The sequence below is a fragment of the Drosophila santomea genome, chromosome X (assembly GCF_016746245.2).
Source record: "Drosophila santomea strain STO CAGO 1482 chromosome X, Prin_Dsan_1.1, whole genome shotgun sequence".
Taxonomy (NCBI): domain Eukaryota; kingdom Metazoa; phylum Arthropoda; class Insecta; order Diptera; family Drosophilidae; genus Drosophila; species Drosophila santomea.
The window spans coordinates 17321821-17346594 of record NC_053021.2 but is presented as its reverse complement, the minus strand read 5'-3'; the positions used below and the strand labels follow the sequence as shown (position 1 = coordinate 17346594).

General features: G+C 48.1%; 9 protein-coding genes across 15 annotated transcripts in view; 8 read left to right on the top strand and 1 right to left on the bottom strand.

The window, feature by feature from the left end:
- Positions 1-54: 54 nt before the first annotated feature.
- LOC120457179 (DNA repair protein XRCC2) lies at positions 55-1481 on the bottom strand. Its single transcript, XM_039644475.1, has 2 exons — positions 1420-1481; positions 55-1233 (listed from the first exon to the last, which is right to left on the bottom strand). The coding sequence occupies exon 2, from the start codon at positions 1202-1204 to the stop codon at positions 473-475; it is 732 nt and encodes a 243-aa protein (XP_039500409.1). The 5' UTR covers positions 1205-1233; positions 1420-1481; the 3' UTR covers positions 55-472.
- LOC120457176 (N-acetylgalactosaminyltransferase 7) lies at positions 1432-6245 on the top strand. Its single transcript, XM_039644471.2, has 3 exons — positions 1432-2156; positions 2991-3467; positions 3896-6245. The coding sequence occupies exons 1-3, from the start codon at positions 1952-1954 to the stop codon at positions 4987-4989; spliced, it is 1776 nt and encodes a 591-aa protein (XP_039500405.1). The 5' UTR covers positions 1432-1951; the 3' UTR covers positions 4990-6245.
- Positions 6246-7155: 910 nt separating this feature from the next.
- LOC120455594 lies at positions 7156-7922 on the top strand. Its single transcript, XM_039641967.2, has 2 exons — positions 7156-7474; positions 7557-7922. The coding sequence occupies exons 1-2, from the start codon at positions 7240-7242 to the stop codon at positions 7814-7816; spliced, it is 495 nt and encodes a 164-aa protein (XP_039497901.1). The 5' UTR covers positions 7156-7239; the 3' UTR covers positions 7817-7922.
- A 1384-nt stretch (positions 7923-9306) lies between these two features.
- Positions 9307-10102, top strand: LOC120455972. Its single transcript, XM_039642522.1, has one exon. It carries the CDS (start codon positions 9406-9408, stop codon positions 9877-9879), a length of 474 nt encoding a protein of 157 aa, XP_039498456.1. The 5' UTR covers positions 9307-9405; the 3' UTR covers positions 9880-10102.
- A 237-nt stretch (positions 10103-10339) lies between these two features.
- Positions 10340-11560, top strand: LOC120455989. The gene is made up of 4 exons (XM_039642545.1): positions 10340-10463; positions 10523-10965; positions 11017-11158; positions 11222-11560. The coding sequence occupies exons 1-4, from the start codon at positions 10382-10384 to the stop codon at positions 11554-11556; spliced, it is 1002 nt and encodes a 333-aa protein (XP_039498479.1). The 5' UTR covers positions 10340-10381; the 3' UTR covers positions 11557-11560.
- A 402-nt stretch (positions 11561-11962) lies between these two features.
- LOC120457034 lies at positions 11963-14367 on the top strand. Its single transcript, XM_039644201.1, has 4 exons — positions 11963-12166; positions 12374-13269; positions 13327-13498; positions 13556-14367. Exons 1-4 carry the CDS (start codon positions 12073-12075, stop codon positions 13894-13896), a joined length of 1503 nt encoding a protein of 500 aa, XP_039500135.1. The 5' UTR covers positions 11963-12072; the 3' UTR covers positions 13897-14367.
- Positions 14368-14711: 344 nt separating this feature from the next.
- LOC120456814 (serine protease persephone) lies at positions 14712-17225 on the top strand. 4 transcript variants are annotated; one of them, XM_039643861.2, is made up of 7 exons: positions 14712-15049; positions 15546-15630; positions 15695-15878; positions 15940-16061; positions 16131-16411; positions 16475-16658; positions 16722-17225. In XM_039643861.2, exons 2-7 carry the CDS (start codon positions 15555-15557, stop codon positions 17066-17068), a joined length of 1194 nt encoding a protein of 397 aa, XP_039499795.1. In that variant the 5' UTR covers positions 14712-15049; positions 15546-15554; the 3' UTR covers positions 17069-17225. The 4 variants fall into 4 exon arrangements, with proteins under 4 accessions (XP_039499795.1, XP_039499794.1, XP_039499796.1 ...); XM_039643860.2 differs by having other exon boundaries at positions 14713-15033; XM_039643862.1 differs by having other exon boundaries at positions 14725-14738.
- Positions 17226-17914: 689 nt separating this feature from the next.
- LOC120456764 (serine protease Hayan) lies at positions 17915-21647 on the top strand. Of its 4 annotated transcripts, none has more exons than XM_039643759.1 (8): positions 17915-18036; positions 19083-19171; positions 19240-19420; positions 19595-20425; positions 20554-20621; positions 20686-20957; positions 21021-21207; positions 21263-21647. In XM_039643759.1, the coding sequence occupies exons 2-8, from the start codon at positions 19090-19092 to the stop codon at positions 21607-21609; spliced, it is 1968 nt and encodes a 655-aa protein (XP_039499693.1). In that variant the 5' UTR covers positions 17915-18036; positions 19083-19089; the 3' UTR covers positions 21610-21647. The 4 variants fall into 4 exon arrangements, with proteins under 4 accessions (XP_039499693.1, XP_039499692.1, XP_039499696.1 ...); XM_039643758.2 differs by having other exon boundaries at positions 17938-18255; XM_039643762.2 differs by lacking the exon at positions 19595-20425 and having other exon boundaries at positions 17944-18255.
- Positions 21648-22128: 481 nt separating this feature from the next.
- Positions 22129-24774, top strand: part of LOC120456596 — a 40758-nt gene continuing 38112 nt past the window's right edge. The window contains exon 1 of the mRNA XM_039643505.2: positions 22129-22462. The gene's annotated coding sequence lies outside the window, so the exon portion shown is untranslated. The remainder of the gene's footprint in view (positions 22463-24774) is intronic.

Below are 24774 nucleotides of genomic sequence, written 5' to 3'. Positions count from 1 at the left end.
AAGATAATATTACTGATATATAATATTAAATATATTACTGAATGGAATAAGTCATAAAAGCGACCTTGTCTATATCATTTCCTTCTAGCTTTAATGGGCGATTTTTTCTTTGTTTGAACTAGTTATGTATATTAAATTATGTAACTATCTAAATAATATTGGGGTTATAACTTATATTGATCACATCATAAATTGGGGTCTCCCATTTGTTAGCCTAAATAGTTGCACAGATTTCTTACTCATCTCCTTTTCTTGAAATTTTCTAAAACAGACACAATAACAAATTCCATTTCTAAACTCTAAAAGAAACCTAATTTTATAGTAAATTTTTACATACAATTTCTATATACAATTTTTTTAACTTGTATATTCTATGTACTTTCTTTTACTTCTATCAGTTCTTAGGATTATTTTGCAGAAAATGAGTAATATTATTTTAACCAAGTGTTAAGGTCTCCTAACTAAATAATTCCTATGTAATTTCCTGTTCAGCTGTTTTTGTATCTAAATGAAGACCATTGCTAAAGGACAGCGGCAGTCCATTCAAGAGGATCTGGCCTTGAATCTTCTGCATCCTGACATGGTACTTTATGCAAGTCTCGGGCAGGTTATCGCCAAAGCGGTTATCCAGGAACACAGACTCCACCGTGTACATTCCGCAGACGATAGCGTCTTTGCAGAGCTTTTCCAGGCGCGCCAGGAGCAATCGATAGTGGCGATACATGGACATTCTCTTGCTTAACTTAAGGTCGTCCAGCCAGTAGAATTCGCTGAGTGTGTCCATGGCCACCAGTTGTATGCCAGGATCATTGATGATCGCATAGCGGGCGTCGATTAACGAAGTGGAAACATCATCATTGGAGAAACAGTTGAGGAATCGCACGCGACCCACACACTCGGCGGCAATCTCGGCCAGCTGCTCCTCCGTGGAGCAATTCTGGGCTACCTCTTCCCCAAGAGAGTACGCCTGCAGTTCCATTTTAATGCTCTTGACGAGAGATTCCCGGTTGATTTTGTGACTCAGATTGATCAGCAGGACGTTCCACTGGCGACCACCAAAGTTGTAGGGCGCCAAGCAATGGGCCACCAACTGTTGGAGCACCAGGCTTTTGCCACTGTTCCCGGTGCCGGAAATCTCCACCAACGTGTCCGACTCGAAGCCGCATGACCCAAATACGGCAAAGTGCAGTTGCCGTGAGCCCATTTATGTAGTTAAATTTACAAATTTGCGCCCTGAAATAAAAAAAAGAAGTTATCGATTGTGGCCGTTATCGATGACAGCCAGCTAATGTTGAATGTCGCAGAGCTTAAGCTTATTTCATTTTGAATGGAACTGGGGAAAGTCAAATAGTTAACTAAAAGCAGCAAGCAGTTCGTTATACTTTTCAGTTGGCGTTTTAAGTAATATTACACACATACATAAAGTAGCTCCATTTTCACCACCCTTTGTTATCGCCCAGCCGCCTATCGCTGCTGGTGCCTAATTTAGGCGTAACGCCTGCGCGGTGATAGAAAAAACGGCATAACGCGTTGTTACCAGTTGAACATCGTTTTCTACCATTTTTTGTTTACGTTTGCACCGCGAATATTCGTGCACCTGCACTCGCAATTTGCTCAAAGCCAGCGGCGCCTTTTCGCCGGCAAGTTGCTCCGCTCCGACTTAAAGCAACCACCAGGTGGACGAGGTGTTGGACTCCAGTCAGCTTCTCGCCCCAGCACTTGTCATTATCGGCGGGGCGCCTTTGATCATTCAGCGGCATCTCTCGAATCCGAATCCGAACCGAAAGTGGTTCTTTTGTTCTCTTTCTGCTTTCCCCGCGCCCCGCTCCCCGTCTCCCGAGCCGTGCTTCTTCTTTCTGGCCACCTAGACACGTCAACAGATTTGGAATATTGTAACCAGAATCTGGCACTGGGAATCGGCATCGGAATCGCAAATTAGAAATTAGAAGAGATGCGCGTAAGCACCATCCGCAGCGGTCGGATATGCCGGCTGGCACTGTGCCTCCTGGTGCTGCTGCCACTGCTGTATCTGCTGGCCAACTGGAGCGATCACCACAAGCGCGTCCAGGAGGCGTATCACACGCGCTTCGGCGGACCCAAGTTCGCCCACCAGCGACTGGAGGGCAGGCCCCGGGAGGTGCCCAAGCTGGTCGATGGTAAGTGGCTTCAGAATCAAGGATAGCTTTTTCGTACCCTTAAGTACTATTTATCATAATGATGTAGTAGAGCAGGATAAGGAACAGGATGTGTCACTGACAACGTGACCCTTGCCATTAATACTCCTGACTCACTTATTGTATCTTTTAACTGCGGAGGACTCTTATCAGGACTAGGGATATAGAATAGTTAGGGTCGTAAACAAATTGTGACGGAAGACTGCTGGCACAGCTAATGTATTCAGTAATCTTTGTCTATATATCACTTTAAACCGGCTTTTTCTTGGCCAAACCAATTAATACTTGTTAAGTATACGATATAGTCTTCAGAGAAGGCTTTATGACCACGTTAGGCATGAGTAATGTGTCGTTGGAGGTTAAAGGATAATCTTTTCCAACCTTTCGTACAGTCCATTCTGAACCCCTTTAAAGTATTTATCGTATTTCATTATACATTCTCCAAAACCGGCTTTGTAATGGCTCTAACCAACTATCAAATTCGGATAGAGTGAGAAAAGAACCTCAAAAAAGTCATTCCAATAGCATTCCTTTTACTACGCAGTGTGTCTTAAGTCTTTTGTAACAAATGCTAATCATTTAGAGCCACTGAAATTCATTCTGGTGATAGAATTTTCCATATACGACATAAGATGGGTAGATGAAGGCATAATATTGGGCTCTAAAGCCCTACCTATACGCATAAGTCTAAAATTATAACCCACACACCTTCTGCAAGCGCATACAGTGAGTCGGCCAATATTTAAACAATTGCTGGTAGGCTTGCATAGTCATTTGCATGCGCCACACTCACAATTCGATTTTTGCGTATTTCAGGCCTTGGCAACTTTGAGCCGAAAGATGTGAAGCCACGTAGCGGACCCGGCGAGAATGGCGAGGCCCACAGCCTGTCGCCCGAGAAGAAGCACATGTCGGACGCCTCCGAGATGGAGTACGGCATGAACATCGCCTGCTCCGACGAGATATCGATGCACCGTTCGGTGCGGGACACGCGGCTCGAGGAGTGCCGCCACTGGGACTACCCCTTCGACCTGCCGCGCACCAGTGTCATCATTGTCTTCCACAACGAGGGCTTCTCGGTGCTGATGCGCACCGTGCACTCGGTCATTGACCGTTCGCCCACGCACATGCTGCACGAGATCATACTGGTGGACGACTTCTCCGACAAGGAGAACCTGCGCAGCCAGCTGGACGAGTATGTGCAGCAGTTCAAGGGGCTGGTGAAAGTCATCAGGAACAAGGAGCGCGAGGGTCTCATCCGGACGAGATCCAGGGGCGCCATGGAGGCTACAGGTGCGTCTATTACATATCTCAGTTATGCATATGCATGCGCATATTCTTGCATAACTCAAGACAGCTTATCGAATAGTTCAACAAACGTGTTATATGGAAAAAAAATTGTTTTTTTTTTTATCTTAAGATGTATGCATCAAACGCTGAACGCCAGCTATTTGGAATTTTCATTGATGATAAATTCACGTTCCGCTTTATAGCAATGATAATCACTTAATCTGCAGACGCATTGAATTTCATTTACACTATCTCAGCAAAATAGTATAGTAGACTATCATTTTAATCTGCTTCAATTTGAAACAATCATTTCAGCATAAACATGATGCATACAAAGTAAAGCAAAGCACATATGTGTCCTTTTAATCATCATAATAACCCACATCCTTTTAAATATCCACACAAACACTAAACGGCTTTGCTTCCCGCAGGTGAGGTGATCGTCTTCTTGGACGCCCATTGCGAGGTAAACACCAACTGGCTGCCGCCACTGCTGGCCCCCATCTACCGGGATCGCACTGTAATGACAGTGCCCATTATCGATGGCATTGACCACAAGAACTTTGAGTACCGACCGGTTTATGGGACGGACAACCACTTCCGCGGCATCTTCGAATGGGGCATGCTGTACAAGGAGAACGAGGTGCCACGTCGCGAGCAGCGCCGCCGTGCTCACAACTCGGAACCCTATCGCAGTCCCACCCACGCCGGCGGCCTGTTTGCCATCAATAGGGAGTACTTCCTGGAGCTGGGCGCCTACGATCCGGGTCTGCTGGTCTGGGGCGGCGAGAACTTCGAATTGAGCTTCAAGATCTGGCAGTGTGGCGGCAGCATCGAGTGGGTGCCCTGCTCTCGCGTCGGTCATGTCTATCGCGGCTTCATGCCCTACAATTTCGGCAAGCTGGCCAGCAAGAAGAAGGGTCCACTGATAACGATCAACTACAAGCGCGTCATCGAGACGTGGTTCGACGATACGCACAAGGAGTACTTCTATACGCGCGAGCCGTTGGCGCGCTACCTGGATATGGGCGATATTAGCGAGCAATTGGCGCTGAAGAAGCGGCTGAACTGCAAGAGCTTCCAGTGGTTTATGGACCACATCGCCTACGATGTCTATGACAAGTTCCCGGGACTGCCGGCCAATCTGCACTGGGGCGAGCTGCGTTCGGTGGCCTCCGACGGATGCCTGGACTCCATGGGCCATCAGCCGCCCGCCATTATGGGCCTCACATACTGCCATGGCGGAGGAAACAATCAACTGGTCAGGCTCAATGCCGCCGGACAGTTGGGCGTCGGCGAGCGTTGCGTGGAGGCCGATCGGCAGGGCATCAAGCTGGCCGTGTGCCGTCTGGGTACTGTCGACGGTCCTTGGCAGTACAACGAGCACACGAAGCACCTAATGCACCGCGTCCACAAGAAGTGCATGGCCCTGCACCCGGCCACGCAGCAATTGTCATTGGGCCACTGCGATGTCAACGATAGCTACCAGCAGTGGTGGTTCAAGGAGATACGCCCGCGCTGGTAAGTCCAGTGTGGATGATCGAGCATGATCGGCATTATCGGCATGATTGGGAGGAGCAGCAGGAGGATCAAGGAAACGATCACAAGGGTTTCAGCCGGGGCAACGGGGGCGATATTTTAGACAAAAGCTATTTAGTGAAAATGAGAAATGGAATTGTTGTTGGTTTTGTAACGCATACAAGTATATACACACGAAAAACACAAGAAATCACACGCATACATCATAGATCTGCATTTATGTAACGCACTGTACATATGCACTGTACGTCGGCACTTGGAAATCCCCAAGGTAACTAGGATCCAGACCAACAGTTCATTCAATGCTCAGCATATAAATCTACAAGGATATTATTTTAAAGCTTAAGAATTTCGATATTGTAAAACAATTTCGTAAGAACCTTTCGATGGCAAACCTTGAATAGCGAACTATTAGAACATATTTGTAGTGCATAAAGTGAATGCAACTTTCAAAATCGTGTGTGTTAGTAGTAGTAGTACTTGAAAACTGTTTTCCACTTTTGTCCAGAGAGATCAAACTTCACAAAATGCACTTAGTGTAGAACGAAAATCATCACAATTAGCTTAGATAAACAATCCATTCCGGTTGGCGAATCTCATCCAATAGATATTCAATTGATACTTAGGATCCTAACCCGGGGGATTGCCATCCATGTCGACGTCGTGTGTCCTTGCGTATGAGTGAGAGAATGCGATGGGTATAGAGCGGAAGCGAATTAGAGGGAGATAGCGCGAAAGCGGGAAGGCGACGAGTGCAATAGAGGATTTATAGAGAGAGAGGAAGCGGAACGGGACGACAGGGCCGCAGATTGTTTTGCTTTATGATTGCCAACTAAAATGAATGTACTAACCTTAGTCTGTACTCCTGCAAGTCCAACTAACCCTAGCTTAGTTTCAACGCTGCCACATTCCAATCTAATCCATTATAATCCATTATAGTCTATTATAATCCAATACAATCCTATACAATCCAATACAATCCGAATTGAAACGAAACGATCGAGTCTGCAGCGAAGCTCGGCTCTATTATTCCTAATCTTACTATTTTTTGTTTTACTTTACTTTCGATTTCCGTAAAGCTCTCTGTACCAGGTAGTCGTAATCGTAATTGATCGTTGCAAGTGCTTCGGCAGTTTGATTTTTGAAACAATATTTTACATTCATGTGTAACTTTAGAGTTATCGATAAGTCTGAATTATAGCATAGAAATAAAAACGTTTTCTAAACACTTTACCACGTAAACCAAGCTGTTGATTGTTTCATTTTGTGGATCGATCAAAAAAAATTTCCCAACTCAAGATTTACACACAATATTTGAAACCTAATTGTACAAAACAATGATTCCTTTTTAGAAAGTTTTCGAAATTTTCTTTACATGTTGACTAACAATATGAGATGCCTCATTAATGCCCCACTTTTTTTGAAGTGTATGGCGAGTAAATCCAAATTTAAGCCAATGATTCATTACTTATTGTTAAATCGAATCTACAATTGCGATGGCCGCGTTGATTGGAAGTGCTGATGATGATGCGTCGATTCGACTCGAAGCCACTCGACGCTCCGCTTCCAGGGAAGTCCACTGGCGATAAGATTCCGGGAAGTTCTTTCCCCATCGAAAGGGGAAAGGGGTAAGGGGAAGGGGAAGGGAAGTCCAATAGAGAGACGCCGGCAGGTGTCAATCCTGGGGCAATCGATTGTGGGTAGAGTTAGTTTTTGGCTAATCAAGGCCCAGAAAAAAACAGAAATACAGTTTGTTTACCGCCGGATAGGCCGTACTCCCCAAAGTCGGAGCCGTGGTCTTATCTACCGCCTATTGGTACACCATCGCAGCTGCCGGAGATTGGATCCGAGCGCAATAACACCGAAATTGTTCAATTTAATTGAGTGAAGTGGGAAGTTCTCTTATCAGCATTATTATTGCCACCCTTCCGTGGGGTAGAAACACTGTCAGGTGTATCATTACGCTCTAAGCAGTAATACAACTTTGTGGTAGAGTAGAGTAGTTCCCCCGTCGGTGTGACTCTTTTTCCGGTATCGGATTAGAAATTGTCACTTGCCACTTGAAATTGGCAATGGGCCTGATAAGAGGGCCACCTAATATGATTCAAAGCGAAACCGGTGAGCGGTATAAATAGGTGGTTTCCAGACCTTGGCCATCATTCCGTGACTTCAACGCGCCGCGACTGGAGATACACATACTACACACACACTTCCGCAATCAAACGCCACACCCAAGATGTCCAAGCTTAGCCTGTTCCTGCTGTCCGCCCTGCTGGGCTGCCTTGTGTCCGGCGGAGTGGCTGGAAAAATACGCGTGGATAGCACCGGAATTCGTGTGGTGAACGATATCCATGTCTTTGCCGCCCAGCATCCGGGTGTGCAGATCCAGCCCATGGAGAAGGAGATCGTGCCGGGCAAGGCCCGTGTTGGAAGCCAAACTGTGCGCTACAACATGGGAGCCCGGATTCCCGGTAAGCATTCCTTGAAGCACACCCCTCTTTTGACCAACAATCTGACTGACTCGGGCATACTTACAATCTGGCATACTTTCAGGCGATGCACTGGTGGCCCAGACAGCCGACACCTTCGAGTACCAACGGGCGCAGGATGTGAGCCTGCAGCTTACCTATCCGGTGAATAGCGCTGAAGCTGCCGTCGTGTCCTACTTGCAGCTGCTCTGCACCCAGGACAGCAGTGAGGGCACCGCCTACGTGGTCGCCGGAGGCATCGGCCAGCGCCTGATCTCCATCGTGCTGGAGGCCAAGAACACCAAGTACTTCTCATACCAGGCTGAGTACTACGGAGTCCAATAAGCATCTGCTGCAGTTCCTCGTTAGCTTTTTAGTATATTTTTTTTGAAAATGTAACTCCAGTAAATATATACATATGTGTACAGGCAGACTAAAATGCTTACCTCGATTTAAGTAATTAAATTAATTTCATTGATGGGTTAGCATAATATTTAAATGTTTAATCGAAAATAATAACAATAAAACAATAGCAATTTAGTGACCAATCCAAGGGGTATAGTATAGTATTTATACTATCTGCAACTCGGTTAATTGAGTTATATGATAACCAAGATTTGTTAAAAAAAAACCGAACATGATACCTTAATTAAAAATCTTAATTTTTAACAAAGACTGTGTATTCTCCTTTTATATATATGTATGTATGTGTTTTTCACTGTGTACGACGGAATGTCCCTATCGCAAAGCTGAAACGTCTGAAAGCTATGGGTAGAGATCATATATTATCATCCCCTAGGGTATTCGGCAATCTTGATCAATTTCAAATGGTTCGTTGCTCACGCGCCTTCCACTCGAAACCGATGATAGCCATTGCCATAAATCTGGAACAGCCACTCACCTGAAACCCGATGTGGATTCCGATTGCGACGCCGTCATGGAAAGTGAAACCAAGGCGGTAAATCATCCAGGGATTTGTCTGCGAAACTCTAGTACTCTTTCTATAAATACACCTCCACTGACGTTGCTAAACTTTTTCCCTATCTGGCTGGCTTTTGGACGGAATTCCCGTTCAAATGAATCACGAATTCAGCGAGATCGAACAATGGATCGAACAACTCCCACGATGTCGCGATTCAGTTGGGTATTACCACATATCCATGTATTATATATTATATATCATATAATATATCATATATCCGCGTACCTGAGCATAACTAATCGGGAACTTTCTCTGGTGGCAATTGCAAAAGAATTAACTACGTCAGTCAAGAATCGATGTACCATAGTATAGTATAGTATAGTATATAGTACCTATGGCCATGTTGCGTAGACAGTCAATTGACTTTGTAGATAGGGCTATTTGTTTATTAGATTGTTTGCCATTGTGCGCCATTATGCATATCAAGGCTAAGATTGTCGTGGCACAAATAAACAAACAAACACGCGCCATCACAGATCGTCGTTCTCATCATCATCGGCGGCGGAGGAAGCATTTCCTTTATCCAGAAGGCGTGTTTCCTATCAAGGAAAGTACATACGAGTATCTGGGCTATGATCCCATCCAAAGCATCCCATCCATTCCCACCAAGCGTGGCGATCAGTGGCAAGTTGGATTGCCTATTTATAGGAACTGATCGCAGGCATTATAGCCAATTAGTCGTTTGGTGGCTATAAATGCGTTTGCCGAAATTGCCACAGTCAATTCAAGGGGCTTATCGTTCAGTTGTCGGGCCGGGCTGGGCCTTCTTATCGAGGTAGTGACCGCCGATAAGGGAGTACGTATAAAAGTCGGAGGCGGTCGCCAGCACCAGCCAAAATCCAAAAAGCGCTCGAATAGTGCATTTGAAAAGGAACCCTACTAAACCATTCTTCCACAATTACTTCCTTCATTTTTTTGCTGGTGATATATTATTTGTGCGATCGAAAAAAACATGTTGCTGCTGCACTGCCTGGCGCTGGGCATGATGGCATCGATGGCATCCGGAGAGCCACACGCCCGTGCCAGCGATCTCTACTATACGGACATAACACCCGTGACGGATGATACGCGCTACACCAGCCTGAATCCGGACACACAGCTGACCGAGATGAACAAGGTGAAGCACTCCAAGGGCAACATTGTCTTCACCGCAGGAGATCGGGCATCGGGTGATCGACTCATCGTGAATCACTACGATGGCGAGAGCTTTCCCAGTGCCAAGGATGTGGAGGTGCTGATGAGCTATCCGGCCGGAACCAGCACCGGCGTCACGCTCACCAGCATCGAGGTGTATGTGGACATGTCGGCGGACGATGCCGGTGGCTATCTGACCAAGGGTGGCATCGGCCAGACCAACGTGGAGATTCTACTGACCTCCAATACGACGCGCAGCTTCGTCTACGAGACGTTCATCTATGGCTACTAGGCTACTAGACCACTAGCACTTTCTGCTACAATAAACAGATTCGCTTGGAACCCAACTGTGATCATGAACTCCAGACCCTGCCCCTGCCCATCCTGCCGAGAGTATTATTAGCCTTAGACGTACATTAAAGAATTCAAAAGATTCCAAACAGACTCCTGTGCCAATCCTTTTACTTAACCACGTCGTTGAAGCAATAAAGTGTTCCTTGTTAATTGGCGATGCTCTTCAGCTGGTTTCTCTACAGATTGTGTTGGTATATACTCAATATATAAGTAAATGTATCTATGTGCAGTAGCCGGTTTATAAAGTCAGCTACTCTTGAATTATGGAATCGCTTGCTTCTCAGGGATTCCAGAAAACTGGTCGCAGCAGCGAAGATAAGAGGATGCTGATAGGGCCAGAGGCATCGAGGAAGTGCAGTGATTCATATATGGTGTTCCCAAGTTGAGCACTTCAACGATTGCGCGCTCAGTTTTCTGCGAACTCTGGGAGAAGCTGCACCATGATGTGGAGTTTCCTGATTCTGCTCGCGGCACTTGGTGATTCTCGAACTTGGGCAGTTACGCTGGAGTTTTCTCTAAATGGTGGGTGGGTGTTGCAGTTCCTATCCAAGTGATCTAACTTGATGTCCATTCGATCGCAGAGGGGAATGCCTGTCCCGAAATGCCCAACTATCCGAAGAGCACCTGCAAGAGGCAGTGCACCGAGATAATCCAGAGCCACATTCGCCGCAATACGCTGACGCACGAGAGTGTGGTGCACTGCAATGTGGCCGAGCAGCTCGTCTGCTGCCCCAACCATCCGCCCCAGAATCCGTTCTCCAACCAGCTACAGGCACTCACTCACTCCGCAGCAGAATCCGATGCCCAGCCAGATGCCCAAAAGACATATCCCCACATGGCTGCGCTGCGCTATCTAGATCCCGTCACCCTGGACTCATATATATACCGATGTGCCGCCGTGGTCATCAAGCAGAACGTTGTGCTGACCTCGGCCTATTGCGCCGGCTTGGAAGACATCATCCAGCAGCCAAATCGTGTTCGCCTGGGTCTTGTGCCTCCTTTCAAGGAGGAGCTCCCCATTAACGTAGGTTCCACTAGTTCATAGCTGGAGCAGTTACCCAGACTCCACTTGCAGGGCAGCTCCAACTACAATAGCGATCTCGTCCTGTTTCGACTAACCCGGAATTACAGCAGTGAAGCCTTGGCCAAGATCTGTAGCCAGCAGGACTTGGACAGCTCCCGTAGGCTGATGGCCGTGGGCTTTGCCCAACGGAATGGTGAGTGAGAACCACTGTCCACTGCCCACGGACCACCCATTCAGCCCAGGCTGTCTCCTCCAGGTGTCAACTGCGAGTGGTTCGAACAGGAGGTGTCTCTGCGACCCTTCAGCACATGCAACATTACCGTTTGGTCGCAGATGCGCAGCGTGGAAGGCCAGACCCACTTTTGTGTCTACCCCATCCACATGCCGGCCACACCGAGATCGGGTTCCTGTGTCCGCTGCCTGCGCGCCGGCGCCAGTGTCCTTCATGCTGTCCACGCGGATGGGAGTGCGTGTGTCGCCGGAGTGGCCACACCCACCGGCGGCAAATGCTATAGATCCGGAAACGCGACTCTGTACTACAGCAGTCTGGTCAACGGAAACGTGCTGGACTTTATCAACGGCAGTCATTAAATAAATGGGCACCATTGATAACAGGGTGTTTCTCCGGGGGCTGGTTCCTTGACTTGGTGATGAGCTATGTCACGGGCATCTTAGATAACACTTGCATCATCGACGGCTGGTGCATCCCCTATTCCCTTTGATCTTTCTTACCAGGGGGATGCGCGATTCTCTTGGGGGTTTCTCCCATCCACGCGGCCGCAGTGAATCAATCATGTTGGGTCAACCAACACGCGCTCCGCTCCGCTCCAAGCTTACTCATTCCACTCTCACTCTTGCTCTGCGAGCACAGTGATTTCCGGCGAACGTTGAACCAGTCGGTGGAACGGTGGAACGGTGGGAGAACCACCTCGACCCAGCTGAGATTGCTCCGAGAGTGGCACTTGCTCCAGCGGCCAGTTGATCGCCAGCCGTGCCATCGATCGGTCAGGTCTCTGCAGCCAGTTTATATCAGTCAGTTTAACGACGATTGTTAAATAATAATAACAAGCAACATTAGCATCGAAAGCAATCCGAGAGTGGAGAGCAATGTTACGTGGAGGGGAAACGAGGGGCTTCATATCAGCCGTAATCTTCACGAGCCTCTGTCTGGGCTTCTGTCGGGGATACTTCAGTCTGGAGGGTGCGTAAGCTATCGCCAGATCCACTTGTATATACTCACCAGTTCTAGGTCTGAATCCCCAGACCAAATAATTACATTGGATGAAGTCAATGTACATGTTTACACAGCAATGTATACACTTGATCTTTCATAAGTGGATTTTTTGTATTCGCAAGTCATTACATTTTTGAAACGTTCTTTCATTGACTTTACCTCTTCTGTTTGCAGTGGGTGATCCCTGTCCCACGGCCAACTATCGCAGTCGCTGCCAAGCGGTGGAGGACTGTGAGACCTTGGCATCGCATCTCCGAGCAGGACGACTCACATTGCAGACGGTGATGAACTGCGGCTTCACCACGCGCAGCGAGAAGATCTGCTGTCCCGTCGAGGATGCCCAGAGTGGGGTGCGGATGGATCCCACTACCAGCAGAACTACTGCTAACAGCACAACATCTACTACTACAACTACTACTTCAACCACCACCACTACCACTTCCACCACTACCACCACTACCACAACTCCAGCACCAGCACCCGAACCCTGGCTGAGCATATTCAAGACGGATCGCGACTACGTCGAGCGCTCCATTGGACCGACGCACCGGCCAACGCGGGAGAGCATCGCCTTCAGGGACACCTCCGTTGGAGCCGAGTGCACGGCACCCCTGTACGAGGGCCAGTGCCGTGCCGTGTCCGCCTGCCCCAGTGTGGAGCCACTCCTGTCGCAGGGTCGCCTCAGGGATGAGGACTTCACCACGTGCCGCGAGGGAACGCACGAGGAGATCATCTGCTGTCCGCTCAACCTGCCCCTGCAGCCACGCGTCCACAGCGGCTTGCGCCTGGGCATCCAGTCTGATTCATCGGAGGCAAAAGCTGCGGAGGATCCCTTCGAGCTGGCCGCCATTGCACGGGCGGATAGCCTGCTGCCCCACTATCGCCACTTGGCTTCGCTGGCCCATCCGAATGCCGCCTTCGATGGCCACCTGCATCACTGTGCCGCCCTGGTCCTGACCCCACAGCTCCTGGTCAGCGCCGCCGGCTGCGAACGACCGAGTCATGCCGTTTTCGGGGTGGCTGACTTGCGGGACGTGGACGCCGACGAGGACTATCTGGCGGACATAGTGGTGAGTCCTTGAGCCCCTATTTATGTCCATCAAAACTGAAAGTTTCTTTTTTTGCAGCGCCTGGTTCAGTTTCAAAGAGATCTGTCGGTCATACGACTGCAGGATGCACTGCGTCTGGGCAGCCAGACCACCGCCAATGTGAGCGTGGCGCCCATTTGCACCCAGTTCGAGTTGGCCAGGCTGCAGCGCAGCGGCCACCTGGTGGCCGTTGGTTGGGGCAAGGGTGAAGGTGAGCTATATCCATACTTTGCCAGGAGCTATTACTAACCAAAGAACGCCTTTCCAGACACGGACTGTCCGCTGTACGAGATGCCCATGCGACTGCGTCCCACATGGGCCTGCGGGGAGCTGCCCAACTACGGCGGAGTGCAGGATCTGGGCAGCTCACATCTGTGCGTGGAGCCGCTGGGCGGAGACAGGGAGCTGCAGCGGTTCTCCAACAGCAGCACCTGCGCCGCCTGTCCGGCTTCCGTGAGCAGTGTGCTCCATCTGGTGCGACCAGGTGGTGGTCGCTGCGTCATTGGGGTGGCCACGCCCACCGGGGCCGAGTGCGAGGCACGAACCATGTACTTCACGGGTCTGCTGAGTCCACAGTTCCGGCGGTTTGTGGAGCAGGAGCAGAAGTAGTCATCTAAGGTTAGCCTAGTGTGCTAGATAATGTATTCTTAGCTAGGTAAAATGATCAGGTATAATTTGCATTAGAATAATGCAGCAATGAACTTAACATCACAAGCATGCACATGCCACACTGTCACACTTGTGAAGCAGTTCAATCAGCATGGTCACACTGCAGGCCATCTGACTGATCTGACTGTACTTTTATGCCTAAGAATATGTCAGTGAACATCTACATAAAACCTCACTATAGTGAATAAATTAATATAAGAAACAATTGATATAAATGGTAAATATTTATTACAATTCCCACTATATATATAGGAGATAAGTACTTCAGAAGTTAATAGATTAAACAGCGCGATCAAGTTATCGATTCTTACGTTACGACTATGCATAAATTTGCAAGTATTTGCACACATGTTGATTTTATTCGCTATTTGTTCACATATGTTAATCTAGCACTTGTAAGTGCAATTGGAAGGCCTCAGTTCGAATCAGTTCATAATGATAATGATAATAATAATAATTAATACTTAAAAAGCCTCCTTTTCGGAACTGTTTATGGTTGTTGGTACAGATTGGACTATTCAACATAGGAAACTCATTAGAAATTCCGCTTAAAAACGCTCTCCTCGTCTCTATTTATGTGCAATTATTCATAAAAGCCTTGCTCGGGTTTTCCGATTATTTCGGATCGGTTGTGCCTCTGATTCAATAATCTTTCAGAAACGCAAAACCGGTTGGAGAGAGTGGCGTTGATCATGAGCAGCTCTATCTGTAGCTGGAGCCCATCGGATTGATTCCGAATCCCACATTGGGATTCAGTTGCACTGCAGATGCTTTACTGAGCGGTCAGTGGTCGGTGGTCAGTGGTTAGTGGTCAGTTGAACCTGACTGTTCCATTGCTAGATTCAGATATAGCCACCGGTTTTGAAGCTCTACTGCGTTTACATCGTGTGTGCAGTTCTGTTTTGCTGGGCTCCTCGTGTTCTGCTTGATTTATTGATATTGATTTGTGTGCCTTGTATTTTTTTAATTTTCCTTGTGTTTCTGATTGCCATACTCGCGCAGTGCACTCGAAAAAAACATAGAAACGTAGACGTAATCCCTTATCTGGCAAAAGTCTGGCAAGAGATCGTGTCGAAGGTGGGTTCGCTGGAAGGTCCGTGCCATGAGCATTAGTCGTTTAATCAATACATGTGATTAGCGTAATTACTGCAAGTTAGTTTACCACTTACAATCAGTGTGTAAGCAGCAGCTCTATCCAAATCAACAGCATTCTGCCCTTATCATAGAAACAAATCCCCAACTCAGATAGTTTAGCAGGTTTACGATATCTGCGATAGCTATAAATATCCCGTGTACTGCTGTACTGAGTGACAAAACAGAGATTAGAGACGCCCAAAAAAAAGGTGAATCAACCGATCCAACCTGTCCATGTTATGTTTTCCGTTAGATGGTGAAATACTGAACAACTGTCTTCAAGAAGATAACCTTGAATTTTCCACACACACACACTTGGCCTTCCTATGGCAGGAGTGACTGTAGCTCATGCTCAGCATCAATACTCAGTAAATACATACCAAGGTTTATTATAATCACAAAATCATGGAAAAGCTCATTCTCATAGTCTATTCAAACTATTCATACTATTGCAGCGCTTGAAGATGCCTCTGAATTGGTTCCTGCTCCTCGGCACTTTGGTGCTCATCAGCTGCTCCGCCGCGAAAGCAGCCGCCATAGGTGGGTTTCCATTTCCGCCAGGTCAAACCAAGTAGCCTCACGACTTCTGCGGTCTTTCTTTCAGTGGGTCGAGCCTGCAATGTGACGGCTACCATGCCGGGGATCTGCAGCACCTCCTCCGATTGTGAGCCCGTGATCGATGGCTACATCAAGTCGGGAGTCCTCACGCTCAACGATGTGCCCAGCTGTGGCCTCGGCGCCTGGGGTGAGATCTTCTGCTGTCCCACCAAGCCGTGCTGCGGGAATAGGTAATTACCTTCCACTGTCTTCCACTGGGATCACATTGAAATGTGCTGTTTGCCTTTGCAGTACCATGAGCACCATGAGCTTCACCACGAGCACAAGAGCACCAGTGGCCAAGGAGGTGCTAACCAGTGGTCGTGTCGATGTGCCCACGCCATTTGGAACGGGTGATCGCCCAGCAGTGGCAGGTGAGGATTCAGTTTGTTGAGATCATCCTGGTGGTCTTCCATCCATTTATTTCCTATTCCACGAGGCAGCCTGCAAGAAGATACGCCAGCGAACACAGCAGAGGAGGGGCAACCAATTGGTCATACACATCGTGGGCGGTTATCCGGTGGATCCGGGTGTATATCCCCACATGGCGGCCATTGGTTACGCCTTCGACAGCGAATTTCGTTGCGGCGGATCGCTCATCGCCAGTCGCTTCGTCCTGACCGCCGCCCATTGTGTGAACACCGACGCCAATACGCCGGCCTTTGTCCGCTTGGGTGCTGTGAACATTGAGAATCCGGATCCCACCTACCAGGATATCGCCGTTGTAAGTCTACCCATGTCTGTGCATGGAGTTATACCAGAATTCTGATTCTCCATTCTCTCTCAGCGAAGCGTTAAAATCCATCCGCAATATGTGGGGCATAAGTACAACGATATCGCCGTCTTGGAACTGGAGCGTGACGTGGTCGAGACGGATAACATACGGCCCGCTTGTCTTCACACGGACTCCACCGATCCTCCCTCGAACTCCAAGTTCTTTGTCGCCGGTTGGGGCGTCCTCAATGTAACCAGTGGGTTTGCTAAATAAGTTCCACCTCTTACATTGCCATTAATTATCAATCAATCTTTGGCAGCTCGGGCGCGTTCCAAGATCCTGTTGCGTGCGGGTCTGGAGCTGGTGCCGCTGGAGCAGTGCAACACATCCTATGCGGAGCAGCCAGGTTACATACGGATGCTGAAAGCGGGCGTCATCGATTCCTTGGTGTGCGCCATCGATCAAAGGCTTATTGCCGACGCCTGCAAGGGCGACTCTGGTGGACCGCTCATCCACGACCTGACCGCGGAGGACGGCATGTACACCATCATGGGCGTCATCTCGTCGGGATTTGGATGCGCCACCGTCACCCCGGGCCTCTATACCCGTGTCTCCTCCTTTCTGGACTTTATCGAGGGCATCGTCTGGCCGGACAATCGTGTGTAAAGAGTTAGCAAGTTCTTTGTTTTTTGTATAATATATTATTTCTATATGGGATCAGCTCGATCCACAAAATTGGCATACACTCCTCTGTGATCTCTACGAGCTTCGCGATCCAATCGATTTAATACCAATAAAGTAGATACGTTTTAAGATAGAAGAAGATCCTGCTGAATTGGTTTTCAAAACTCGAACTTTAAGATTTTAGTAGGATTTCTGGGTCACCATCTTCATTGAATTGCAGCAGAGTACAAAAAAAAGAGGGAAACCAAAGAGTATGCATTTATTTGAGATTGGTTTGTAATGAAATAAATGAAATTGGAATGGTTAGCGTAAGTCATAGACTTAATGCACTTTAAGTCAACTTAACTTTTTCTTGGGTCACCACCTAAAATGAAACCCACGCAAGATAGTGATTATATGAGCGTAGTTGCTGTGCTTAAAGTTTAATATAACAGAAAAAAATATTAATAATAAGACATAAAAGCCGATTCTGCGACTTGAGCATGTGACTCATTGGTTTCAAAACACTCGGGGTCACCAAAAGCCACAGAGTGTTTACGCGGTATCCTTTAGTCCACACCTTTCGCCTGCTAGCTTCCCACTTGCTAATGAAAGGCTGCCTTTGTGCTTTGTGTGCTCTGCCTTCTGATCGCTTTGGATCGTTCTGCGATTCTGTGATTCTGCGATTCTGCGAAGCGATGGAAGCGAAAACCGGTTCGCCGCTCAGCGGGAGAGGATCGACTCTGGGTGCTATCAGCTGCCGGGTCCGGCGCTTCTTGGCCGTCGTACCTAAATGGGTCTCATCGTTTTCAGCTCCAGCTCCAGCTCTACAGCTCCAGCTCTAGAGTGGGGCTTCAGTTGCTCGGGCGATGCGTTGCTGAGCGGTCAGTGCCGGAAGAACAGCCAGCAGATTCCATCATTCCGCCGCGTTTTGTGATAGCCACCGGTTTTCAGCTTCATTGGCTCTGCTGGTGTGCTTTTTGTTTTTGTTTTCGTTTTTTTTATTTTTTTTTTTTTTTTGTAATTCCCTTGGGTTTTTGTTTTGTTTGTTGTTTATGTGGTTTTGAATTAAATTGTATTGTGCCCGATTGCCACAGTACACACAGTGCTCTGCGCGACGCACTCAATAAACACCATCGATACGTAGAAGTGCTCCCTTATCAGAGACCGAGCCAAAGGTCGTGTCAAAGGTGCGTTCGATAAGGCGGACAGCGGTACAGTGAACAGCGGTACAGTGGACAGTGGACAGTGAACAGTGGACAAATGGACAGTAGACAGTGGGCAGAGGAGAGTGGAGATGGGGCTGTGTAGTGCATGTTCCACTTTTGATTTCGTTGTGTTTACAATTTACAATGGGCAATTGCTGCGGAAGGCCGGAAGCTGATTAGCAATCTGATTAGCCCAACTATTTAATGCAATTTTTTAATTTTGCTAGATAACAGGTGATGTCATGACACTTTGCATGGCCTCAACCCATTAACTGTTGCATGTGAAGAGAAAAAACCAGAACCACTGACGACTTGTCAGTTCAAAAGCATAAATGTCAGGTGTTTTGCTTCCGTATCAGTAACTACTACTTACTACTACGATATCAGTTGGCAGACGTCTTTAGCCGGTGGTAAAATCCCAACGCCAGGCCTCCCGTGAACCAAATGAATCATATGAATCATCATCAGCTGCTGGTGAAATGCTCGTCGTAATCGACAAGCACAAACTTTCCATCGACACAAAGTCTCTTTTGAATGGGAATCAATCAAGTCTGGCTTGCAGTCCAGTAGTTCACATAGAACTTTGTTTACCCATTAAAAAAAATCGTAAATGGGTCAATGGCAGTGCTTCGATTTAATCGGCTGAAAGTCGAGCTATTGAAAGAAACAAATCTCGTTTGTTTTTCTCTTAGGGCTTCCCCTGTTGTGAAAATGTTTTTCAATTCTTGGATTTTTTTTTTGATAAGGCTGATAAGCGCGCAACTGGTAAAATGCGATTCACTAATGGGACTCACTTCTGGGCATTTCAGCTGACCGATGACGATGATCTCGGCGAGAAGGTACTTCCTTCTGGCTCTCTTGGTGCTGTCAACCTCCGCCTATCTAACAGTTGGGGATGGTATGTAGAATGTTCTTTGGGCTTTGGCACACTAGATCCTCGCCAGCTTGGCGCCTTTCTCGTTGCAGAGGGCGATCCCTGCCAGGTGAGGGCGGACATACCGGGAATCTGTCGCTCCTCCTCCGCCTGCGATAACATCCGAGGATACTTGCAGTCGGGCGCACTGTCCACCAGCCAGGTGCCGAGCTGTGGTTTCGGGGCGCGCGAGGAGATCATCTGCTGCCCCACCGTCGCCTGCTGTGCCACTGAGTAAGCGTGTCCTTGTCCTTGTCTGGAACTCCATGTGCTCCATTGTCCTGCTTGTGTCTTCCCCTGTGCTCGTTTGATTGTATGTGTGTCCCGCCTGCGCTTTGTGCCCACCGATGTTGCATGCCCCGCTACTCGGCGTCCAACACGCCAGACTAACACCTCTCACTCCCGCAGTCGAGCTCACGAGTTCCAGTTCCATGCGACGAGCTCCGAGCGCACCAGGTTACCCGAACCCAAGCAGCAACCACAACCACAACCACAACCAGAACCACTACCAGAACCGGAGCCACTGCCTCCGACGACCACCGAAGGGAAAAGGGTGCGGGAAAGTCGGCTGGACGAGAATCAGAACTTCTTTGACTTCAATAAGCTGCTCAGCACCACGGTGAATCCGCAGAAAACGCACGAGTCCTTAAAGATGCCCACCCACGAGTCCATGAAGATGCCCATCCAGAGCGTTGGAGCTTGGGGCATAGCTCCTTCGAAGCCACAACCCACACCAACTCCACAGAGATCCATCATGGAATCGCAATGGGGCTGGGAGAACCGTGAGCCACGAATTGTTAACCGCCCACTGACCACTCCCCGATCGCGACACCAAAGACCACATTCCAATCCCAACCCCAATCCTAATCATAATCCTAATCCTAATTCCAATCCCAATCCCAATCCCAATCCTAATCCCAAACCCATTTCCAACTCGAATGACAATAACAACCTCATCCATTTGGTCAACGATCGGCTGCGGCAGCAGGGAATGCAGATTGAGCCTGCCCGCGAAGTGCCCATGAACTCCCAGACCACGGCCAATCCCACAACCACAACCACAACCACAACCACACCCACACCCATGCCCACAACATTGATCGATCCATTTGAACCCTACCGATTTCGGGGCCAGGACAGAGACAAGGAGCGCCAGCCGGAACCGTGGACCGATGTCAGCAATAATCTAGACGCGGATCCAACTCCCAGCATCTTCAATCCAGCCAATCCAGAGACGCGGTTCGTCTGAGCATACATTTGGCATGGACTTCAGTTGGCCTCAGCCAGGGAGCCGCATGCAGTCTCTGTCTCAGGTGGAAACCATCGTGCGCCCAGTATTAATCGATGATATACCCTGTCTTTTGCAGGACCACAACGGCCAATCCCAATCCTTCGCGCGTCCATCTGCCCGAGAAGGAGCGACCAGCGGTGGCAGGTGAGTCGCTTAATGTCGCTCTGGATGTACCAATAATATTCAATCTCTTATCCACTGATGACAGCGTGTGAGAAGATCCGATCCGGTGGAAAGCCCCTAACGGTGCACATCCTGGACGGCGAACGGGTGGACAAGGGCGTCTATCCCCACATGGCGGCCATTGCGTACAACTCCTTCGGGACGGCGACATTCCGATGTGGTGGATCGCTCATCGCCAGCCGGTACGTCCTCACGGCCGCTCACTGTGTCAACAGTGAGGAAAGCACGCCCAGCTTCGTTCGCTTGGGTGCGCTGAACATCGAGAATCCCGAGTCGGGCTACCAGGACATCGATGTGGTGAGTGTCGCACGGATCGCATGTGTCAGCTACCCGGGTTAACTTGCCCCTTCCATTTGGCAGATTGACGTGCAGATTCATCCGAATTATTCCGGCAGCAGTAAGTACTATGACATCGCCATCCTGCAACTGGCCGACGATGCCAAGGAGTCCGATGTCATCCGACCCGCCTGTCTCTACACGGATCGCACGGATCCGCCCGCGAACTCCAAATTTTACGTCGCCGGTTGGGGTGTCATGAATGTGACCAGTAAGTTGTGTGGCCTGGTAACTGCAGTGCATTGTATTCAATTGTGTCCTTGCAGATCGTGCCGTATCCAAGATCCTGCTGCGGGCGGCACTGGAACTGGTGCCGGCGGACAAGTGCAATGCATCCTTCGCGGAGCAGCCGAGCGCCAATCGGACGTTGAGGAACGGCGTGATCGCCTCGCAGTTGTGTGCGGCGGACAGGAATCAGAGGAAGGACGCCTGCCAGGGCGACTCCGGTGGCCCGCTCATCCTGGACATCGACGACGTGGACGGTACCTACGCAATCGTGGGCGTAATCTCTTCGGGCTTCGGCTGCGCCACCAGAACCCCGGGCCTCTACACACGTGTCTCCTCCTTCCTCGACTACATCGAGGGTATCGTGTGGCCGGCGAAGCGCGTCTGAGGCGTCATTTGATCTGCAATAAATTTAGTTTGAACGGATCGCTTGGTGTTGGTAGTTTTTGGCTTTGCGCAATCTCAGTATTTTGTTTTGAACGAAAGTTGGACACAATAGAAATTTTAACTTCTGCAGCAGCTAAGCGGTATCATCAGTGCCAATCACTTTCTCCCCACAGACGTTTTGCAGCAGCCCTGGTTTCCGGCAGCTGTCAAACTATCGCTGTCTGTGCCCCACACGCTCGTACGTAAACAGAGCTGAGAGCGCAAAAGCTCGCTGCGCGCGGCATTGCCAGGTGCGGCGGTCGAAAGTTGCGAGAAAGCTGCTTACTGAGCTTACTCAGTCAGCTGTTCGCCGCCGTTACGCAGTGCTGCCGGCTTACTGCTTACTACCATCTACCACCCACAAGCCACCCAGCGACCCACTGCCCCCCTTCCGCTCAGAAAACCACCCCCCCTCGGCCCGCCCCCAAGGCCGCACTCCTGCGGGCAGCAAAAGTGGGAGCTGCTTAAATGGCGCTGCCAGGACTCCTCGGGCTTCAGTTGGTCGCGAGACTGCGTTGCTGTCGGTTTGCCTGCTCAGCGGTGAAGGTGCATCCCTCACACACACACTCTCGTACATATTGTCTCGAATCCGTTGGATTTTGACGTTTCGAACGTTTACCGTTAGCCGTTAGCCATTTGAACTGAACCGAAGTGTGAGAACCAAGTTCGAGTTCGCGTCGTGTTTGTTTATTTACTTTTATTTTTGTTACACTTTTTTTTTCGAGTGACCGACCACCAACCCCAAAATACATGAATCCGTCGGTGACCTGACCCGAAAAGTCAGCACTTCCAACCAAACAGTTGCAACCGTGAATGTAAGTCGATCTCCGTGCGCTTATCTGCTGGCCAGTGATTGTGTTTATCACATAGCACATTCATATGTATTTACATATGTACGTATGCATGTACATATCTATTTGGGTGGCATGTACTTAAATGGTGGGAAATTGATTACGGCGGCACATCTGTTTCCATTCGTGTCCAGCGATAACGTGTCCTGATCCCACCGAAACTTGGGCGTAGGCGCCAGCGGACCACACAACAGGTGCCCAGGGGACTAATGATTCCGTATTCCGACTCCGATTTCGATTCCCATTCCGATTCCTGCCCCCGCAGTTAGTAAATCGGCTAAGTCCGGCTAAGCCAACTTGACAAATGAGCCAAGTTCTGGCATTCTGGCCGGGATTTCGGAATTACCTTAGTGGAACCAGGGTGAAATGCTGGCAAACTCTGCTCCTCAGAATTGAGACACTATCAAAAGTTTAAAAAGGAACTTTACTTTATTTTACAATAAGCATTAAGGAACAATAAAACTTTGCAGCACAGAGGATAAATAAGTTAAATGTATAATTTGGAAATAAGTCAGTCTGGGATGAAGCCTAAAAAAAAAGAAAAGTTAAAAAATTATAATAAAATATATATTTTACTGTAATTACCAGAAATAAAATCTTACCTCACGTGAAATATAATATCAAATCTCTAAGTTAGCAAAGCAGTTTTTGTTTTTTCTTTAACAAAATCAACATAAAGTTTAAAGAGAAAAAGCTATTTTTTAAGCACACAAATTAAGTTTATCCTACATAGACATTTGTTGCATATTAAATTGAAATTCCATTGCTATTAACCCAATGAGTCGTGTGCCTGAGAGGAAATGAATGAATCCAATAAATATTGAATAATTTAATACGCTTTAATGCCCCATTAATTTTTAAAGCAAATTTATCCGAGAAACACTGAAGCTAATTCTTGTATTACAATCATAATTATTGATTGTTTAAAACTATGCATGTTGTGGCATAAGCCAAAATGATTGATAGGCTGGTATTTCATTTCATTTCATTGCCGAGTGACACATTCCGCCACTCATAATTAGCAATTGGGCCTTTAAAAGCTGATCCAGCCCATCAAATTGTTATTTAAGAACTTGAGGATTTATGCGCAGAGCCGTGGGAATTTCCCACTTGACCATTTCACATCCATTTCAGGAAAATGCTCCACTGCCGCGGGTGGGCTTATCAACTGCGAATCGGTCAGCGAATATTCAAGTGGATTTTTTGTTTAAATTCCTTGCCTGTCATTGCATCCTCTGCGCTCGTCCTTTCATCCTGAAGTCCTGGCGTCCTTTCATCCTGGCGTCCAGTGGGTCCTTGTTCTTGTACTTGTTGGCTGTGGCTCTCTTTGCGGTGTTGGCGGTTAGCAGAGTGGCTATAAATGTGACACTAAGTTAATAAATTTATGGCTAAAACACACCCAACTGCTCTTGATGGCTGATGTGCGCGCTGCTGCTAATTTCCCTTCGCCAGCGCCGCATTTCCCCATTTCACCATTTCACCATTTCCCAGGCCATTTCCATTTCCATTTCCATCAGCCTGAATGATGGTGCTACAACACACGGAGAGAAATAAATTATAGCTCATTTGGCCGAATGTCGAATGAGCAAACAGGGCGGAGCATCATTAATGCGCTAAAAGGCTCAATTTCGATAAGTGATATCAGAATGAAATAATAATATGTAGTAAGCTGGTTAGCAGGCACCAATGACGTTTTCCTCCTGTGCACACCCCTGTGTGTACGAGTACGAGTACGAGTATGTGTGTGTGTGTTGTTATCGTTGGCGTATTAATAATATTTTTATTGGCCGCTTATTTGCCTTTTTTCGACTCCATGTGTGGGTGGCACTGTGTGTGTTAGCCAAATACATTCGCAAAGCCTATTTATACACTGACCAACAAACAATCATAGCCACCCACTCGCCAAGCGATGCTGTTTCGTTGGAATTTAATCAATTAACTCCTGATAAGCAGCCTGTGCTTACCTAGGTGGCACTTCCATATCTACTACATCCATTTCGTCCAATTTCCCATCATCTCAGCTGCTCATCATCCGTTCATTTCATCATCAGGTGCGGCATAAAGTTTACGATCGGCAAGCTTTGTATAAAAGCCATTTGAAGGCGCTCATTGAGTTTGGGTATGTTTTGAACTTTAGAAAATTTGCAGAGTTTATTGCCAGACGATTTCATCGAATATTCATGTGGCAAATGTAATCACAATCTCTGGGTGCCACAATATTTATTTCCACTTACTGGATTCCTTGATTTCACCTGCGGATTTCTTGTCGCTGCAAA

Coding starts and splice junctions, on each gene's coding strand:
- LOC120457034 (XM_039644201.1), top strand. CDS start 12,073: ATGTTACGTGGAGGGGAAACGAGGGGCTTCATATCAGCCGTAATCTTC. Junction 13,270..13,326: donor ACTATCTGGCGGACATAGTG/GTGAGTCCTTGA, acceptor CTTTTTTTGCAG/CGCCTGGTTCAGTTTCAAAG. Junction 13,499..13,555: donor TGGTTGGGGCAAGGGTGAAG/GTGAGCTATATC, acceptor ACGCCTTTCCAG/ACACGGACTGTCCGCTGTAC.
- LOC120455972 (XM_039642522.1), top strand. CDS start 9,406: ATGTTGCTGCTGCACTGCCTGGCGCTGGGCATGATGGCATCGATGGCA.
- LOC120457179 (XM_039644475.1), bottom strand. CDS start 1,204: ATGGGCTCACGGCAACTGCACTTTGCCGTATTTGGGTCATGCGGCTTC.
- LOC120455594 (XM_039641967.2), top strand. CDS start 7,240: ATGTCCAAGCTTAGCCTGTTCCTGCTGTCCGCCCTGCTGGGCTGCCTT. Junction 7,475..7,556: donor CATGGGAGCCCGGATTCCCG/GTAAGCATTCCT, acceptor GCATACTTTCAG/GCGATGCACTGGTGGCCCAG.
- LOC120456764 (XM_039643759.1), top strand. CDS start 19,090: ATGACGATGATCTCGGCGAGAAGGTACTTCCTTCTGGCTCTCTTGGTG. Junction 20,622..20,685: donor GGAGCGACCAGCGGTGGCAG/GTGAGTCGCTTA, acceptor CACTGATGACAG/CGTGTGAGAAGATCCGATCC. Junction 21,208..21,262: donor GGGTGTCATGAATGTGACCA/GTAAGTTGTGTG, acceptor GTGTCCTTGCAG/ATCGTGCCGTATCCAAGATC.
- LOC120455989 (XM_039642545.1), top strand. CDS start 10,382: ATGATGTGGAGTTTCCTGATTCTGCTCGCGGCACTTGGTGATTCTCGA. Junction 10,464..10,522: donor GCTGGAGTTTTCTCTAAATG/GTGGGTGGGTGT, acceptor ATTCGATCGCAG/AGGGGAATGCCTGTCCCGAA. Junction 10,966..11,016: donor AGGAGGAGCTCCCCATTAAC/GTAGGTTCCACT, acceptor CTCCACTTGCAG/GGCAGCTCCAACTACAATAG.
- LOC120457176 (XM_039644471.2), top strand. CDS start 1,952: ATGCGCGTAAGCACCATCCGCAGCGGTCGGATATGCCGGCTGGCACTG. Junction 2,157..2,990: donor GGTGCCCAAGCTGGTCGATG/GTAAGTGGCTTC, acceptor TGCGTATTTCAG/GCCTTGGCAACTTTGAGCCG. Junction 3,468..3,895: donor GGGCGCCATGGAGGCTACAG/GTGCGTCTATTA, acceptor TGCTTCCCGCAG/GTGAGGTGATCGTCTTCTTG.
- LOC120456814 (XM_039643859.1), top strand. CDS start 15,417: ATGGCAGGAGTGACTGTAGCTCATGCTCAGCATCAATACTCA. Junction 15,631..15,694: donor CGCGAAAGCAGCCGCCATAG/GTGGGTTTCCAT, acceptor TCTTTCTTTCAG/TGGGTCGAGCCTGCAATGTG. Junction 15,879..15,939: donor AAGCCGTGCTGCGGGAATAG/GTAATTACCTTC, acceptor TTGCCTTTGCAG/TACCATGAGCACCATGAGCT.